This window comes from Rhinichthys klamathensis, unplaced genomic scaffold (assembly GCF_029890125.1).
Source record: "Rhinichthys klamathensis goyatoka isolate OS25496 unplaced genomic scaffold, OSU_Roscu_1.1 h1tg000177l_1, whole genome shotgun sequence".
NCBI classification, from domain to species: Eukaryota; Metazoa; Chordata; class Actinopteri; order Cypriniformes; family Leuciscidae; genus Rhinichthys; species Rhinichthys klamathensis.
The window spans coordinates 1,538,205-1,556,438 of NW_026606706.1; the positions used below are offsets into that span (position 1 = coordinate 1,538,205).

General features: G+C 39.6%; 1 protein-coding gene across 1 annotated transcript; it reads right to left on the reverse strand.

Moving 5' to 3' along the window:
• Positions 1-262: 262 nt before the first annotated feature.
• Positions 263-12,164, reverse strand: phf11 (PHD finger protein 11). The gene is made up of 22 exons (XM_056260749.1): positions 12,022-12,164; positions 11,786-11,890; positions 6,909-7,042; positions 6,787-6,827; positions 6,559-6,650; positions 6,347-6,369; positions 6,198-6,232; positions 5,903-5,976; positions 5,661-5,689; positions 5,496-5,527; positions 5,190-5,329; positions 4,170-4,360; positions 3,865-4,008; positions 3,577-3,677; positions 3,387-3,454; positions 2,904-2,929; positions 2,693-2,724; positions 2,584-2,615; positions 1,617-1,707; positions 1,050-1,529; positions 624-695; positions 263-432 (listed from the first exon to the last, which is right to left on the reverse strand). Exons 1-22 carry the CDS (start codon positions 12,142-12,144, stop codon positions 353-355), a joined length of 2,145 nt encoding a protein of 714 aa, XP_056116724.1. The 5' UTR covers positions 12,145-12,164; the 3' UTR covers positions 263-352.
• Between the last annotated feature and the right edge of the window lie 6,070 nt (positions 12,165-18,234).

An 18,234-nucleotide genomic window follows, 5' to 3' on the forward strand; every position in this document is an offset into this window, starting at 1 on the left:
TTTATTGTTCTTGCAAAAAAACAAACAAACAAATTCACATATTAAATATTCTGATACAAAACGTTGAATTTCACCAAAAAGCGATAACATCAAAATTATATATCAGGTATATTTCACAAGATTTCTGCCATCGATGTAAACATTTAAAAACAAACTAAAACAAAGATTAGATTTTTGTAAACATACTGTATGAACAGTGGCATCACTTGACTATAAAAAAGGTATAAAGGACTGACTGCTTGAAGCAGTCATATCATTTCTTGTATTATATCATATTATCATTTAAAAGTAGGCCAAAAAAACAACAACTGAAAAAGACATTAATACTACTATAGAGTAGATGATTATATTATTATATTAAACCCAGTACAGCTCTGGCATCCCTCAGTGCTGCTTTTTTCCTCTGCAAATCCCGTTCCTGCTCCTCCAAGTCTGGAAACACAAAAGATAATGCCATCTCATGAAGCAATGCTATTTGAGTCCCCACAATAATTTTCCTTTATAATGTATGATTCATTACAACAAGGCACTGAATGAGATTATAATTACATTCAAACTTGCTATCACACGGTTTCAATAATATAAAACTTTAGATTTAAGTGGTTATGAATGAAATGCTGTACCTTGTTCCAGCTGAGTAATAATGCAAGGTAGACGTCCAGATGCCTCCAGTAGTTTGAGAGCAACATCATAGTCTGTGAAACATTTAAAAGCCATCAGCCTTTCAGTTGTTCTCTCAACTCAGGTTCAAGCTGAGTTGACTGCATTTGTGACATAATGTTGATCAACACACACAAATTTGAATTGTCCCTCCTTTTCTAAAAAACAACAACAAAAAAAACCCCATCATGGCTAAGATGAGAAACCTGGAAGTAAATGTAACTGATTTTTGGAAAATCTCAAAGCAAAAATGTGGAGCTTAAAATTTTATAAAAGCACTTAATTCTTCTGTTAAAATTTGTTTATTAATTGAGCTGTAAAGTTGTTTTCATTTCAACCTGTCACTCACAATATTCCACAAAACCGGTCTGAATCAAGGCTGTTCTCACCCTGGTGGCTGGCTTCCTGTGATTGTACTCTTTCTCCCAAGCTTCCCAGCTGAGACACAAGCTCTGAGAAGATTTTTTCAGTCCACCCGGCCTGATTGCATCTAGTCCAGAATATGACCGCGTTGGACTGGGTGCTTCCTGTGTCGTTTACATCACAAGCATCTGATGCAGTGGCCCGATCTAGTGATGTAGACACCCCAGCCGGAGAAGAAGGTTCTGGTAGCTCCTCAATGTTGAAGTCTGGCTTTGAATGCCGAGGTGACCCTGGCTGACCTGAGGGACCTTCGCTGTCATGGTGCTTTTCTGGCGTAGAGTCAGCAGTACCTGGTGAGACTGTGTCAGTGGTTGGAGCTCTGGGCACCGGAGAGGTTCTACTTGTGGATGGTGTTTCCTCATGTTCAGGGGCTGCGACAAACCCAGGTGAGGAGCAAACAGCCTCTGGGGCAGCACTGACAGGTGAACCAAGTTCTAGACTGTACTCTGAAATACAGAGAGAATCTATTGCCACACTGATTCGCGCTTCATTGAAATGACAGCAGCAAGACAACAGAAGAGAGATAAACGCACCTGATTCTGCTGAGGGTCCCGAGTCTACAATAACGTTAAATGGAACAGTGGTATGATACATTTCTGATGGTAACAAACTCTGAGAATCTTCCTGAGAGAGAGAGAGAGAGAGAGAACACTGTAAGCAATCACACTTAACTAATGTAGGCTAGTTAAGAGTGACTGAGTATAGTGGCGAGTATGATACACTGTTCATAAGTTTGAATCAGTAAGATATATTTTTAAAGAAATTAATACTTTGATTCAGCAAGGATTTATTTAAATTGATCAAAAGTGACAGTAAAGAAATAATGATTTCTATTTCAAAAACATGCTGTTCTTTTGAACATTCTATTCCTAAAAAATATATCAGGGTTTCCACCAAAATATTAAGCAGCACAAGTGTTTTCAACACTCGTTTATTAAGCACCCAATCAGCATATTAGAATAATTTCTGAAAGGATCATGTGACACTGAAGACTTGAGTAATGGCTGCTGAAAATGCAAAGGATTACATTTACAATTAATAGCAAATAGTTATTTTGTAAGATTATTTTACAATAATGGTATTTTTGATCAAACAAATGCAGCCAAGAGGTTGAGCATAAGAGACTTGTTTAAAAAACATTCAAAAAATCTTACCAACCCCAAACTTCTGAACAGTAATATAACTGTACTGCAGTGTGATGGATTTGCCATATCGAACATACTACATTTGATATGGTATTATTGGTATATGTATGTTTAAAGTTTGGGAGTTATTGTTCTGAGCTTTTCATTTCACAGAGAAACATTAATTGTGGGGGCAAATATAAAAAATATTTTTGTTTCGGTATGGGGAAACTTGGTTTAATTTATATATCTTCCTCTAGCCTTGAATCTTTCTTGACATGTGTTGGACATGAAAATATCAGTAAATACAACTGCAAAACGCATACTTGTTTACGGTGTGATGTGAGTATGATGTATTCTGTAAAGATGGACTCACCGAGTCAATGTCAGTGTCATTGTCGTCCGCTCCTGAAAAAAATGAGATGTTTCTTTACAATAAGGAATGATAAATAATATTTTTTTAATTAAAACATACGCAGTTGTACCTGTGGTTGATGGGTTGAGTTTTTCACAGGGCCTGCAGACAAAGTGAAATTTTGGAGGTTTCCCCTACATAACTTTACTATAGTACGTTTTTGCTAAAATACTATGGTAAACTGTAGTAACCTTGTATTTGTACTGCTTTCAAACAAATACAAACTGGGTACAGGTTTGAGAAGCATGTTGCCTATTGTAAATTCTGAACACAAAACTTACCTTGTATTTTCAGGCACAGGAGGGGACTGATGTTAAAAGTGAACAGAGAAACACTTTATTGCTACCATGTTATTGATACTGAAACTGATTCATATGCACTCATCATGGTGTGATGCAAATAATATCTTAAAGGGATTGTTCACCCAAAAATGAAAATTCTATATGACTTTCATCTCTTGAACAAAAGAAAATATTTTGAAAACTTAAATTTTTTTGTCCATATTAAAAGTCAAGTCACCTTCATTTATATAGCGCTTTTAACATATTGTGGTCCACTCATAACAAAAGTCAATGGGGTCCAGTCATACAGGATTTGAACAACATAGGGATGAGTACATCATGACAGAATTTTCATATTTTGATGAACGGTCTCTTTAAACTTGGACTAGCAGTTTCAGTGAAGTTTAATATGAAACGTTGGTGCATATAGACACATCAAACAGTGAGAGTAAATACAGTGAGATTTTATGATTCAAGACTCACATTGGGCTTCTCCAAATCTATCACTACAGGAACTACTATAGGGTCAGTGCCGGTGGGACTTTCATCATCTAAATAGAGAGATATATTATTCAAATTGTTATGATTTTAATAACTCGTTTATTCAGGCCAATAAATATCTATAATTCATATTCTCGTTTTGAACAACACAGAGAAAATAAACATTAAACACCTGAGTATTCAAGGAATTTTATCTTTTTCCTTCTGGGCGTTTCCACTTCTGGTAACCTAAAAGAAACCAAACACAAGATAATCACAACAACTCGGTGATTACTAACTGGACATTATTCTGTAATTAAAAGTTTATACTACTTACCATGTTCGTGAATCAGATACGCTCTGTTATAAAAAAATAAATGAAAAAAAAGACAGAAAATAAGATTAAGCTATACATTTATGTTAATCAGCTGAGTTTGTCTATTTGTGTCTCATGTAACTCAAGTAACCCAATCAAATTCACGGTTTTTGTAGTGTCGGCACGGACACCAGCACAGGCATGGACACGGACACTGGCACGGACACCGACATGGACACGACCAGTACACCAGCACGGATACTGGTATGGACATGGACATGGACAAGGACACCGGCACGGACAAGGTCACTGGCACGGACAAGGACACAGGCACGGACAAGGACACAGGCACGGACAAGGACACAGACAGCCACCGGAACGGACACCGGCACGAGAACAGACACCGGCACGGAAACCAGCACCGGAACGGACACCGGCACTGGCACCCGAACGGACATGGACAAGGAGACCGGACATGGACAAGGACACCGGGACGGACAAGGTCACCGGCACGGACAAGGACACCGGCACGGACAGCCACCGGAACGGACACCTGCACGGACAAGGTCACCGGCACCAGAACCGGAACGGACACCGGCACTGGCACCGGAACAGACACCGGCACGGGAACAGCCACCGGAACGGACACCGGCACGGACACCTACACCGGCACTGAAAAGGAAAACGGCACGGACACCGACACCAGCACAGGCACCAGCACAGACACAGACACAGACACAGACACAGACACAGACACAGACAAAAAAAACGTGAATTTGACTCGGTAACATAAGACTCACCAACAGCGGTTACACAAACAAAACTAGACAAGATACAATGGAAACATGAGGGCTATTTATACACCAAGACTAATGACTAACAAGAAACACCTGTGAACAATCAAGACGATCAACCAATAAGAATATGAAGTGTGTGTGTGGTTCAGGTAAACTCTACGGCCCTGTCCCAAATGGCACACTTCATGTGCACTTTCGGTCTTGTGGACTTACAATGGCTGCCGCGTGCGCGTGTCCGTTAAGTCCGTGAGACCGCAGTGTGTCCCATTTGTCATTTTTAGATCTCAGAAGGGTGCTCGCGAGCGCCCCCTCTGCGGTCGATTTGCGCCCTTGATGCGCACTTTTGCCGAGCCCACGCTGATGCGGACTCCACAGCAGACTTCTTCCCGACATTCAAAGCGGCGTTACGTCGCGAAAGTGCGGACTCAGAGGAAGACCGTGAGTGCTTAGGGTTCCATTTGGGACAGGGCATACGTTATGGAGACAAAATGCCCCCACAAAGATGGCAATATCCGAAATCATTGTGTGGGACACGAGGAAAACAGCTAATAAATCAGACTAAGTGAATTAAAAATGCAAGGTTTCAGTGATGGGTGGGTTTAGGAGTAAGGTTAAGGGATATAATAAATTGTTTGTACAGTATAAAAAGCATTATGTCTATGGAATGTCCCCATAAAACACAACGTGTGTGTGTGTGTGTGTGTGTGTGTGTGTGTGTGTGTGTGTGTGTGTGTGTGTGTGTGTGAGAGAGCTGACCCAGCCATGCAATTCTCCTGGATTGTCTGATGATTCACAAGCCTTCTGATCAGACGTTAAGCCCCCATTTAATGAACCTAACAAACACATGGAAGCATTTAATACTAGAAAATCAGCTGTACAGATAAACCACTGTGGTATCAGCATCATAACAATCAGCTCCTGAAAATAGTGAGATTATGTTTCTTTACAGTAAGAAATGAAAAATGATCCTTTACTTTCACACACAGTGTTCAATTGTACCTGTAACTGATGGACTCAGTTCTTCACGTGGCCTACAAATGGACAGATAAACTTGTTAAAGAAACTTATAAACAAGAAATTTGTCAGTACAATAGATGACTATAGTACTAATCACATATAATTATTTCTTTCTGTAGATTAATGGGTGAATATAGGTCAACATACCGTTTACTTTTAGGGTCAGGAGTTGACTGCTATTGAAAGAGAACAGAGAGCAATTACTACAACATACATTACTAACAACTACTGTAATGTTACAGAAGACACTGTACCATTTCTTTGCTGGAAACAAGAGTTGTGAATTTGCGGTCTGAATTAAATGTTTACAAGATTATGTTTATTTAGAGATATTCACATGATGCACACAGACACAGATTAAACAGCCAAATTATATCATGAAAACTCACATTGTGCTGTTTTGGAGGTGTACACTCTTCTACATCTGACTCTACTGGAGCAAACACGGGATCAACGTCATTCTCTATGATAAATACACATCATAATAGTCCAATTTTATTAATGTTTTACATTTAAATTACAATATCTGTCATCAACATGCCAAACACACATTAATATTCTCATGTTGATGAATAAACAGATGTGAAGAACTGTGAATAAACACTCTACAACTCTGAATTGGGTTATTGAGTACTAGTAAATTGTAATTACAAATACCAGACTCTAAAAAAACTAGTGACTTACTATTCTTTTTTCGGGACAAACTCGCTTCTGACGACCTGAAAGAGCGCAAGCACAAGATCATCAGTAGTATTCACATTGTGATTATTAATTTGGCAATGTTCTGTGATTAAACCAGTTCAGATGGGGAGCAACACACACTGCACACTTACCCTGTAGATGAATTAGATTCACCCTGTTATTAAATGAAGAAAAAGAAAAATCACATCTAGTGTTTCACATTGTAGCCAAAATGAATGTGCCACTCATCTTTTAGTATTGTGCAGTGAAGGTTTAAGTTGGACAGTAATGTGGTTAGGCAAAAGTCAATGTGTGAGTTTATAAAGAGGAAATATGTGTTGGAAGTGTGTGTTTATGCGCTGACCCTGTCAGGCCTTGGTCCATGACTGTCTGTCGATCTTTGTCTCTTAGAGCCACAGAGACCAGACGTTGAGGCCCCTTGCAAACTTACTGAACCTAATAAACAAAAATAAACGGAAAATATGAACCTAATAAACAGAAAATATGAGTATTTCACTAAATAAAGTTGCTGCTTACATATTTGCATCAGATACAAATAAAATGGCAAAAAAAAAAATAATTAAACACTTACTTGTTTCTATGAGGTCTGGATCATGTAATTCACAGAACAGTCTAAAAGGAAAGATTGGTTCATCTAATTTTACTACACTGTCATTATGAAGACATCTAAAACAACATATTCTTTCGTCTTACATATATCTGCCTTCAGCATTGTTTTCAATGGCTCTGGCACGGGCCTCTATGGCGCAGGGATAATGGTACGAGTGCTTACAACGCTTTACATCACATCCTGCTGTAGCTCCCCTTTTCTTGCAGTGGTGGCAAAACTAAAAATAATGACACAGAAATTATGAGTGGGGGTTCAATCTTCAACTGGCTGGCAGGAGCCGCCACTGGCAGGTCACGTGACCTGTCAGTGGCTGGCTGGCAGCTGCCAGTTTGCCAGTGGCAGCTGCCAGTCTGCCACTGACAGTTGCCAGTCTGACACTGGCAGCTGCCAGTCAGCCACTGACAGGTGCAGTGGCTGACAGTGGCTGGCTATAGTAGTCTATTTGGCAAGTTTCAGAAACCATCGATTTTGGACAGTTTTTGTGTTTTGTGTTCCTCCCTTTCTAGCTCATTTATTATGAATCTGTTGATATGAATAATGTTCTTTAGTATGATTGCTGTTTTGTGAACTGTTATCCCAATATAACCAGTCAAATGGCCGTGATCAGACTGGCAGCTTACAGACGCTCGCTGGACGCTCATCCAGTCAGCCGCGGCTGCGAGTCTAATGGTGTGTTCACACCGAACGCGTTTAGAGCGTCAAATACGCGTCTATCGCGTCTAGTTAGACGCTTGAACATTCGCTCGAGTTCAAATTGTTCAACTTGCGCGGAAGACATTCGCGGCAAACGCGTCGCCCAATTCGCCTCATTCGCAACGCCCGGCGCGAATGATGCGTCTATTCGCGTCTTTGCATTGACTTTGTATGCAATCTACTCGCGCAAATAATTAAATTCGCGTTCGGTGTGAACACACCATAACGCGTCGCCTGACGCTCTCGCTACAAGGAAATAAATTGTTTTCTTTTTATAAATATAATGCCATGCCTTTATTTTTGTGGAGGAATGATGTTTTGTGAACTGTTATCCCAGTATAACCAGTCAAATGGCCGTGATCAGACTGGCAGCTAACAGACGCTTGCTCGACGCTCATCCAGTCAGTCGCGGCTGATAGTGCGAGTATAACGCGTTGCCTGACACTCTCGCTGCATGGAAATAAATTGTTTTCTTATTATGAAAATAATGTCATGCCTTTATTCTTGTGTATGATTGATGTTTTGGGGACTGTTATCCCAATATAACCAGTCAAATGGCCGTGATCCGACTGGCAGCTAACAGACGCTTGCTCGACGCTCATCCAGTCAGTCGCGGCTGATAGTGCGAGTATAACGCGTTGCCTGACACTCTCGCTGCATGGAAATAAATTGTTTTCTTATTATGAATATAATGTCATGCCTTTATTCTTGTGTATGATTGATGTTTTGGGGACTGTTATCCCAATATAACCAGTCAAATGGCCGTGATCCGACTGGCAGCTTATAGACGCTTGCTCGACGCTCATCCAGTCAGTCGCAGCTCATAGTGCGAGTATAACGCGTTGCCTGACACTCTCGCTGCATGGAAATTAATTGTTTTCTTATTATGAATATAATGTCACACATCTATTCTTGTGTATGATTGATGTTTTGGGGACTGTTATCCCAATATAACCAGTCAAATGGCCGTGATCCGACTGGCAGCTTACAGACGCTTGCTCGACGCTCATCCAGTCAGTCGCGGCTCATAGTGCGAGTATAACGCGTTGCCTGACACTCTCGCTACAAGGAAATAAATTATTTTCTTATTATGAATATAATGTCATGCCTTTATTCTTGTGTATGATTGATGTTTTGGGGACTGTTATCCCAATATAACCAGTCAAATGGCCGTGATCCGACTGGCAGCTTACTGACGCTTGCTCGACGCTCATCCAGTCAGTCGCGGCTGATAGTGCGAGTATAACGCGTTGCCTGACACTCTCGCTGCAAGGAAATGAATTGTTTTCTTATTATGAATATAATGTCACGCATCTATTCTTCTTTGCAACTGCACACTGTGTGTGTGTTGAATAATAGTTTAAGTGCGACAAGCAATGGCATTTAGATTCTTGATTTTTATTTGTAAATATATTTTTTTATTTGTTTTTATTTGTAAATAGTTTTTTTCTTGGGTTTTATTTGTAAATAGTCTTTGTAAATTTGAAAATAGTGATACAGTCTGTGCTAAGTGATTTTACCGTTAAAGTTGGCATTCTTTTATTGAATTATTAAAAAGCTTTCTTTTATCAAATTATTTAAAAGCATCTCTATTTTGTTCTGGTGTCAGAAAATGGTCAAGGCAATGACAAAGATTCATGTTATTGGGATTAATTCACGTTCGGGACGATTTTAATCCTTGTGAAAAAGTAGCCTATAAAAACGTGAATTAATCCCAATAACATTGTCATTGCCTTGACCATTTTCTGACACCAGAACAAAATAGAGATGCTTTTAAATAATTTGATAAAAGAAAGCTTTTTAATAATTCAATAAAAGAATGCCAACTTTAACGGTAAAATCACTTAGCACAGACTGTATATTTTCAAATTTACAAAGACTATTTACAAATAAAACCCAAGAAAAAAACTATTTACAAATAAAAAACAAGAATCTATATAGGCCATTGCTTGTCGCACTTAAACTATTATTCAACACACAAACAGTGTGCAGTTGCAAAGAAGAATAGATGCGTGAGATTATATTCATAATAAGAAAACAATTTATTTCCTTGCAGCAAGAGTATCAGGCAACGCGTTATACTCGCACTATCAGCCGCGACTGACTGGATGAGCGTCGAGCAAGCGTCTGTAAGCTGCCAGTCGGATCACGGCCATTTGACTGGTTATATTAGGATAACAGTCCCCAAAACATCAATCATACACAAGAATAGATGTGTAACATTATATTCATAATAAGAAAACAATTTATTTCCATGTAGCGAGAGTGTCAGGCAACGCGTTATACTCGCACTATCAGCCGCGACTGACTGCATGAGCGTCGAGCAAGCGTCTGTTAGCTGCCAGTCGGATCACGGCCATTTGACTGGTTATATTGGGATAACAGTCCCCAAAACATCAATAATACAAAAGAATAAAGGCATGACATTATATTCATAATAAGAAAACAATTTATTTCCTTGTAGCAAGAGTGTCAGGCAACGCGTTATACTCGCACTATGAGCCGCGACTGACTGAATGAGCGTCGAGCAAGCGTCTGTAAGCTGCCAGTCGGATCACGGCCATTTGACTGGTTATATTGGGATAACAGTCCCCAAAACATCAATAATACAAAAGAATAAAGGCATGACATTATATTCATAATAAGAAAACAATTTATTTCCTTGTAGCGAGAGTGTCAGGCAACGCGTTATACTCGCACTATGAGCCGCGACTGACTGGATGAGCGTCGAGCAAGCGTCTGTAAGCTGCCAGTCGGATCACGGCCATTTGACTGGTTATATTGGGATAACAGTCCCCAAAACATCAATAATACAAAAGAATAAAGGCATGACATTATATTCATAATAAGAAAACAATTTATTTCCTTGTAGCGAGAGTGTCAGGCAACGCGTTATACTCGCACTATGAGCCGCGACTGACTGGATGAGCGTCGAGCAAGCGTCTGTAAGCTGCCAGTCGGATCACGGCCATTTGACTGGTTATATTGGGATAACAGTCCCCAAAACATCAATCATACACAAGAATAGATGTGTAACATTATATTCATAATAAGAAAACAATTTATTTCCATGCAGCGAGAGTGTCAGGCAACGCGTTATACTCGCACTATCAGCCGCGACTGACTGCATGAGCGTCGAGCAAGCGTCTGTAAGCTGCCAGTCGGATCACGGCCATTTGACTGGTTATATTGGGATAACAGTCCCCAAAACATCAATCATACAAAAGAATAAAGGCATGACATTATATTCATAATAAGAAAACAATTTATTTCCTTGTAGCGAGAGTGTCAGGCAACGCGTTATACTCGCACTATGAGCCGCGACTGACTGGATGAGCGTCGAGCAAGCGTCTGTTAGCTGCCAGTCTGATCACGGCCATTTGACTGGTTATATTGGGATAACAGTCCCCAAAACATCAATCATACACAAGAATAAAGGCATGACATTATATTCATAATAAGAAAACAATTTATTTCCATGCAGCGAGAGTGTCAGGCAACGCGTTATACTCGCACTATCAGCCGCGACTGACTGGATGAGCGTCGAGCAAGCGTCTGTAAGCTGCCAGTCGGATCACGGCCATTTGACTGGTTATATTGGGATAACAGTCCTCAAAACAGCAATCATACTAAAGAACATAATCATATCAACAGATTCCTAATAAATGAGCTAGAAAGAGAGGAACACAAAACCTCAAAAATCAATGGTTTCTGAAACTTGCCAAAGGCAGACTGCCAGACAACTAGCCAGCCACTGGCAGGTCACGTGACATGCCAGTCTCAGACCGGCAGCTGCCAGCCAGCCACTGACAGGTCACGTGACCTGCCAGTGGCGGCTCCTGCCAGCCAGTTGAAGATTGAACCCCTACTGGAAATTATGCATCAACAGAGAAACAACACCAGAATATGATGGTCACATTTTAAAACATAAAATATTTCAAAGTAGGCTACATTTTAAAACATAAAATATGCAGAACAATACAAATTACATGTATTGTACAGAATCTTGTCATGTTTAATTACTTTTGGGATATAACATAAAATAGTCCTAACTACAATCATTTTAAGCTATGCAATTACACTTTTTTAATACCAATTGTGTGTATTGTGTATAGACAATGTGTTATGTAAAGTGTTGCACAAAGTTTTGAGAAAAATGTCTGCACAAAGTTTTGAGAAAAATGTCATCCTGTTAAGATCAATTATGAGATTGTAGAGGTAGCGGAAGTGTGTTTGTGCTTGTGCATTTGTTTCTGCAGGTACGCACTAGTTTTTTTCCTCTCCCCCGCTCTTTCCTTACATCTTCTACTGCAAATCCAAACAGGTCGTCATAGGTGGGCGAGTTCTGGCAGTAGATCCCTGATGCAAACAACTGAGGACACAATAAATAAACATGCACGCACCCAGTCTTTTGGAAACCCCGTAACACAAAATAAGCCTTACCGAACAGCATTAATAATACATTTCTGTACGTCTTACAATATGAAAACAAAGACTACTTACCAAACAGTTCTGGTGTGCAGAGATGTTCTCTTTGGATGAGAGAGGTCCGGTGATTTCGTCTTCGTCTGACTTCTCGCACAATACACAAATAATTTTGCACGGTGATCGATGATCCGATACCATCTTGAGCTCTGCGGGACGGTTTGAGATTCAAAGACGACTCGTGTTGGTTTTATCGGACTGTTACTTCCAGTAAGTGTTAAGTTTCGGTTTCGGTTCTCTGAGTCGAAGGCGGGTCACGTCGTCGTCATCTTCGGCATGCATGAAACCACTCGAACAGACAGAAATCTCGACTGTTTCTACATTCCATCAAACACATCTCCAAACTAGACCAATTTGAAACCTATTCTAATTTGACTATAGAAAAGTTTTGATTAGTTGTTGTCATAGTCTCCCTGAAGAGGGCGCCCGGATTCTCAGCTGAGTTCTCCTCCTTGGGCCGAATCGCGTAACGTTATTTGTTGTATTACAAATTAAAATCTATTAACTAACGAATAGAAAAAACTAAAATAGCAATCTAGATAAATATACATAAACTAATATATGGGTGTTTCTGCAACTACGGGCACTAAGTCCCAGCAGTGAAATTTTAGATTTATGTTAAAATTTGTCATTTGATGTTTCATAATATTCACAGTGCCATTACACACCTTGACAAAAAATATAATTACTGATTAATGTGATTAAATATAATATTATGAAGCATTTATAGCTCAAAACACCATTTTTGTTCATGTCCCACACCTGTCTCAATGTTGAGATACATAAAATGAGCTAATTTAATTAGAATTTGACATTATTTCAAATGGAATTGTTTAATATACAGATTCATTTACAGCATCTTAAAATTATTTGTATTATTTACTGATCTTTTTATGATTTTTTTTTAACTAAATGTGCCTGTCCCACACTTTTGAGTCCTTACTGCAACAATGAAAAAAAGCTTTTATTAAGAAATTTTATCGAACACAAACAAGTCTAGTTTCTATGGAAACAGAAATTATCACTTGAGCACATTGCTGACAGACTGGGCCACCACACTACCTCACTCACAAGATACCAAAAAAATAAGGTAAACATCATCTTTTCTGCTATTTATTGTGCGTCCAAACCATTCAGCTTAATAATTGTGTATTTTGAACTACATTTTAAAAATAAATGTACATTACAGTTGAATTCATATATATTAGGATGATAAGAGTCAAAACTAATGTGGTAGGCCTTGCTAGCTGCCAATTAGCTAAATATTAGCAAAAATGTAATTTCCGCAACATGTCTTTACCGCAGCAAATTTAGGTGTTGTGGTAAAGACCTTGTGTTGTGGTAGAGGCAAATTCAAGGTTTACTGTATATTAAATTACAAATATTCAGTATATTATTAGTACTGAAGTATATATTAGTATATATATATTAGTATACACTCACCTAAAGGATTATTAGGAACACCTGTTCAATTTATCATTAATGCAATTATCTAATCAACCAATCACATGGCAGTTGCTTCAATGCATTTAGGGGTGTGGTCCTGGTCAAGACAATCTCCTGAACTGAATGTCAGAATGGGAAAGAAAGGTGATTTAAGCAATTTTGAGCGTGGCATGGTTGTTGGTGCCAGACGGGCCGGTCTGAGTATTTCACAATCTGCTCAGTTACTGGGATTTTCACGCACAACCATTTCTAGGGTTTACAAAGAATGGTGTGAAAAGGGAAAAACATCCAGTATGCGGCAGTCCTGTGGGCGAAAATGCCTTGTTGATGCTAGAGGTCAGAGGAGAATGGGCCGACTGATTCAAGCTGATAGAAGAGCAACTTTGACTGAAATAACCCCTCGTAAATTGGACATTTGAAGACTGGAAAAATGTTGCCTGGTCTGATGAGTCTTGATTTCTGTTGAGACATTCAGATGGTAGAGTCAGAATTTGGCGTAAACAGAATGAGAACATGGATCCATCATGCCTTGTTACCACTGTGCAGGCTGGTGGTGGTGGTGTAATGGTGTGGGGTATGTTTTCTTGGCACACTTTAGTGCCAATTGGGCATCGTTTAAATGCCACGGCCTACCGTTTAAATGCCAGAAACCTATCATTGTTTCTGACCATGTCCATCCCTTTATGGCCACCATGTACCCATCCTCTGATGGCTACTTCCAGCAGGATAATGCACCATGTCACAAAGCTCGAATCATTTCAAATTGGTTTCTTGAACATGACAATGAGTTCACTACTAAAATGGCCCCCACAGTCACCAGATCTCAACCCAATAGAGCATCTTTGGGATGTGGTGGAACGGGAGCTTCGTGCCCTGGATGTGCATCCCACAAATCTCCATCAACTGCAAGATGCTATCCTATCAATATGGGCCAACATTTCTAAAGAATGCTTTCAGCACCTTGTTGAATCAATGCCACGTAGAATTAAGGCAGTTCTGAAGGCGAAAGGGGGTCAAACACAGTATTAGTAAGCTCCTAATAATCCTTTAGGTGAGTGTATATAAACAAACGTTTTTGATTTCGTGGCAGTTGAACATTGTGTCCTTACCGATACAAGATGTCATTAATGCAGCACTGCTCTATTTTCATTTTTTTTTCACATTTTCATTTGCAATAAAATATTTTTACACTTAAGCCGAGATGATTAACACATTGAAATTACAACATCTGTCATAAAAAGTTAAATATGTTATCTTTTGTGTGTATGGAAACAATTGACATCTAAAGGCTTGTACACACCGGGACGAATATCGGCGCGCGTTATTCGTCAGCGTTTTTCAACGCGTTTTTTGTGTTCACACCCAAGCGATTTTCGCTGACGATGAGCCGAGTGAACATGCAAATTCATTCCCTGACATTAGATGGCGCTTAATGTAAAACAGAAATAGTCCTATTTTGTAGTCGCTGTCGCGTTTGTCATAGTTCTTTATGTCCCGACACCAACGAGACCAGAAGCTCTACATTCATCTTGCCTCGCATCTTCCTCGTCTTATTTCTTCCCGGCAGTGTAGACCATAGATATCCATAATAAAGGCCATATTTGGCCAGCAGCGCGGACGAGACATCTAGCCTTTATTATGGATATCTATGGTGTAGACGCTACTTGGCGCATCTTCTTCGCCGTTACGTATGTGTGCTCAGCAAGACCGTTTTGTGTTTGAGCGCCCCCAAGTTGTGTTTTACTGTAACTTCAGAAGCTCCAGACACGTGAGCAAAAGCGCCAATCTTATTGGTCGGATAGTTTTTGACGCGGCGCGTCAAACCAAAAAAACGAACCCGAGGCGTTTTAAAAAAAATGACGCTTTTACGCGTGGCGTTTTTCGCGTCGGTGTGCACACTCACATTGGCGCCCTTTGTTTAGTCACGAGGCGTTAAACGTTGGCGAATATCGCGCGCGAAATTCGTCCCGGTGTGAACAGGCCTTTAAGGCTCGTACACACCGGGACGAATATCGGCGCGCGTTATTCGTCAGCGTTTTTCAACGCGTTTTTTGTGTTCACACCCAAGCGATTTTCGCTGACGATGAGCCGAGTGAACATGCAAATTCATTCCCTGACATTAGATGGCGCCCATTTGCCCTGCAATACCACTCCATAACATTCTCTTTTATCAAGATTTTGGTAGTCGCTGTCGCGTTTGTCATATAGTTCTTTATGTTCCGACACCAACGAGACCAGCAGCTCTACATTCATCTTGCCTTGCATCTTCCTCGTCTTATTTCTTCCCGGCAGTGTAGACGCTACTTGGCGTATATATCTTCTTCGCCGTTACGTATGTGTGCTCAGCAAGACCGTTTTGTGTTTGAGCGCCCCCAAGTTGTGTTTTACTGTAACTTCAGAAGCTCCAGACACGTGAGCAAAAGCGCCAATCTCATTGGTCAGATAGTTTTTGACGCGGCGACTACATTCTATTTTGTGTAAATTTTTATATGTATTACAGGCTGTGATGGTTAAAATTCATAGAGGTTGATTTTTTTTAAAATTGGGATAGTCAAAAGTGCCCGTAGTTGCAGAAACACCCATATACAGAGATGTATAAAGTACTAGAGACCCAAACTTGAGTAAAAGTACAAGTGCTCTATCAAAAAATTGACCTGAGTAGAAGTTGAAGTGCTCTTTAAGCACCACACTTAAAGGATTAGTTCACTTTTAAAAAAACTTTTGCTGATAATTTACTCACCCCCATGTCATCCAAGATGTCCATGTCTTTCTTTCTTCAGTCGAAAAGAAATGAAGGTTTTTGATGAAAACATTCCAGGATTTTTCTCCATATAATGCACTTTGCTGGGCACCAAACGGTTCAAGGTCCAAATGACAGTTTCAGTGCAAACTGCAAACAGTTCAAAGGGCTTTAAACGATTCCAAACGATGAATAAGGGTCTTATCAAGCGAAACGATCGGTCATTTAAAAAATAAATAACAAAGTTTAAGTTTTATAAGCTCACATGCTCGCGTCGCTCTGTTCTGTGTGACTCTCCTGTTCGAACTCGTTCATCAAAATGAACAAATCTTTTTACGAGTCATTTGATTCATTTAACGACCGAAATGAACGAATTGACTCGGAAAAAGATTTGTTCATTTTGATGAACGAGTTCGAACAGGAGAGTTACACAGAACAGAGCGACGCGAGCATGTGAGCTTATAAAACTTAAACTTTGTTGTTGTTTTTTTAAATGAGCGATCGTTTCGCTTGATAAGACCCTTATTCATTGTCTGGTGTCATTTAAAACCATTTGAACAGTTTGCAGTTTGCACTGAAACTGTCATTTGGACCTTGAACCGTTTGGTAGCCAGTAAAGTGCATTATATGGAGAAAAATCCTGGAATGTTTTCATCAAAAACCTTAATTTCTTTTCGACTGAAGAAAGAAAGACATGGACATCTTGGATGACATGGGGGTGAGTAAATTATCAGCAAAAGTTTTTTTAAAAGTGAACTAATCCTTTAAGTGGAAGTACAAAAGTATTCCAAAAAATTTACTTAAGTATTGAAAGTAGTTTATTTTAAAATTTACTACTCAAGTACTGAAAGTAAAAGTACAAGTTTTGTGTTATGCAGTTAATAAAGAAAGCATATGTCCCTTCCCCCTTTAAAGCATCTCTCCCTTCTCTTCCCTGCTTGTGCCTTTTTTCATTTATCTGCATGTTTCAGCGATCTCTGAAAGCTTTGTTTATGTCAGGGAGTTCCTGCCTGGAATGTCACATGATATGGCTCTTCTTCATGTGTTCCATATATTAACTAAATGTGCATATGGCGCCCTCAGGCTGCCAGTATGGATTGAAAACACAGTATATCAGATTATCCAACGCTCATAATGATTACATCGGCCCATTTTGGGTATAAATTCAATAAATATTATTCCTCTCTATAGAAATCTGACGTACACCTATGAAAATCTATCAATATTTGTCCAAATCTGCACAAGCTAAAAGCCCTGAGGGACGTTGTTTTGTCGACAGCGTGTTCCAGTTCCTGCCAATATCCAGCAACTTCGCACAGCCATTGAAGAGGAGTGGACCAACATTATACAGGCCACAATCAACAACCTGATCAACTCTATGCGAAAGGAGATGTGTTGCACTGTGTGAGGCAAATGGTGGTCACACCAGATACTGACTGGTTTTCGGACCCCCCCCAATACAGTAAAACTGGACATTTTAGAGTGGCTTTTTATTGTGGCCAGCCTAAGGCACACCTGTGCAATAATCATGCTGTCTAATTAGCATTTTGATATGCCACACCTGTGAGGTGGATGGATTATCTCGGCAAAGGAGAAGTGCTCACTAACACAGATTAAGACAGATTTGTGAACACTATTTGAGAGAAATAGGCCTTTTGTGTACATAGAAAAAGTCTTAGATCTTTGAGTTCAGTTCATGAAAAATGGGGGCAAAAACAAAAGTGTTGCATTTATAATTTTGTTCAGTGTATATATAATATAAATAAATACAAACGTTAATAATTTAATCACAAACGATAGAGCGCTGTCAATTCCGCACTGTGAAAAGAGTCATTATATCATAGTATCAATAAAAAGAATCAGAAATGTTATATATTTGAGCAGCAGTCCGTAACTTTTTTTGTGTTCAAAATTTATATATGCGAGAACATCATGAATCCATTTCCCAAACCGTGTTTTTGCATTATCCCAAATCACTACAGTACACCCATAATAAGTGTTTATATTCGGACTATTCAGACTGGTTCGGGTCGGCACTGCAGCGG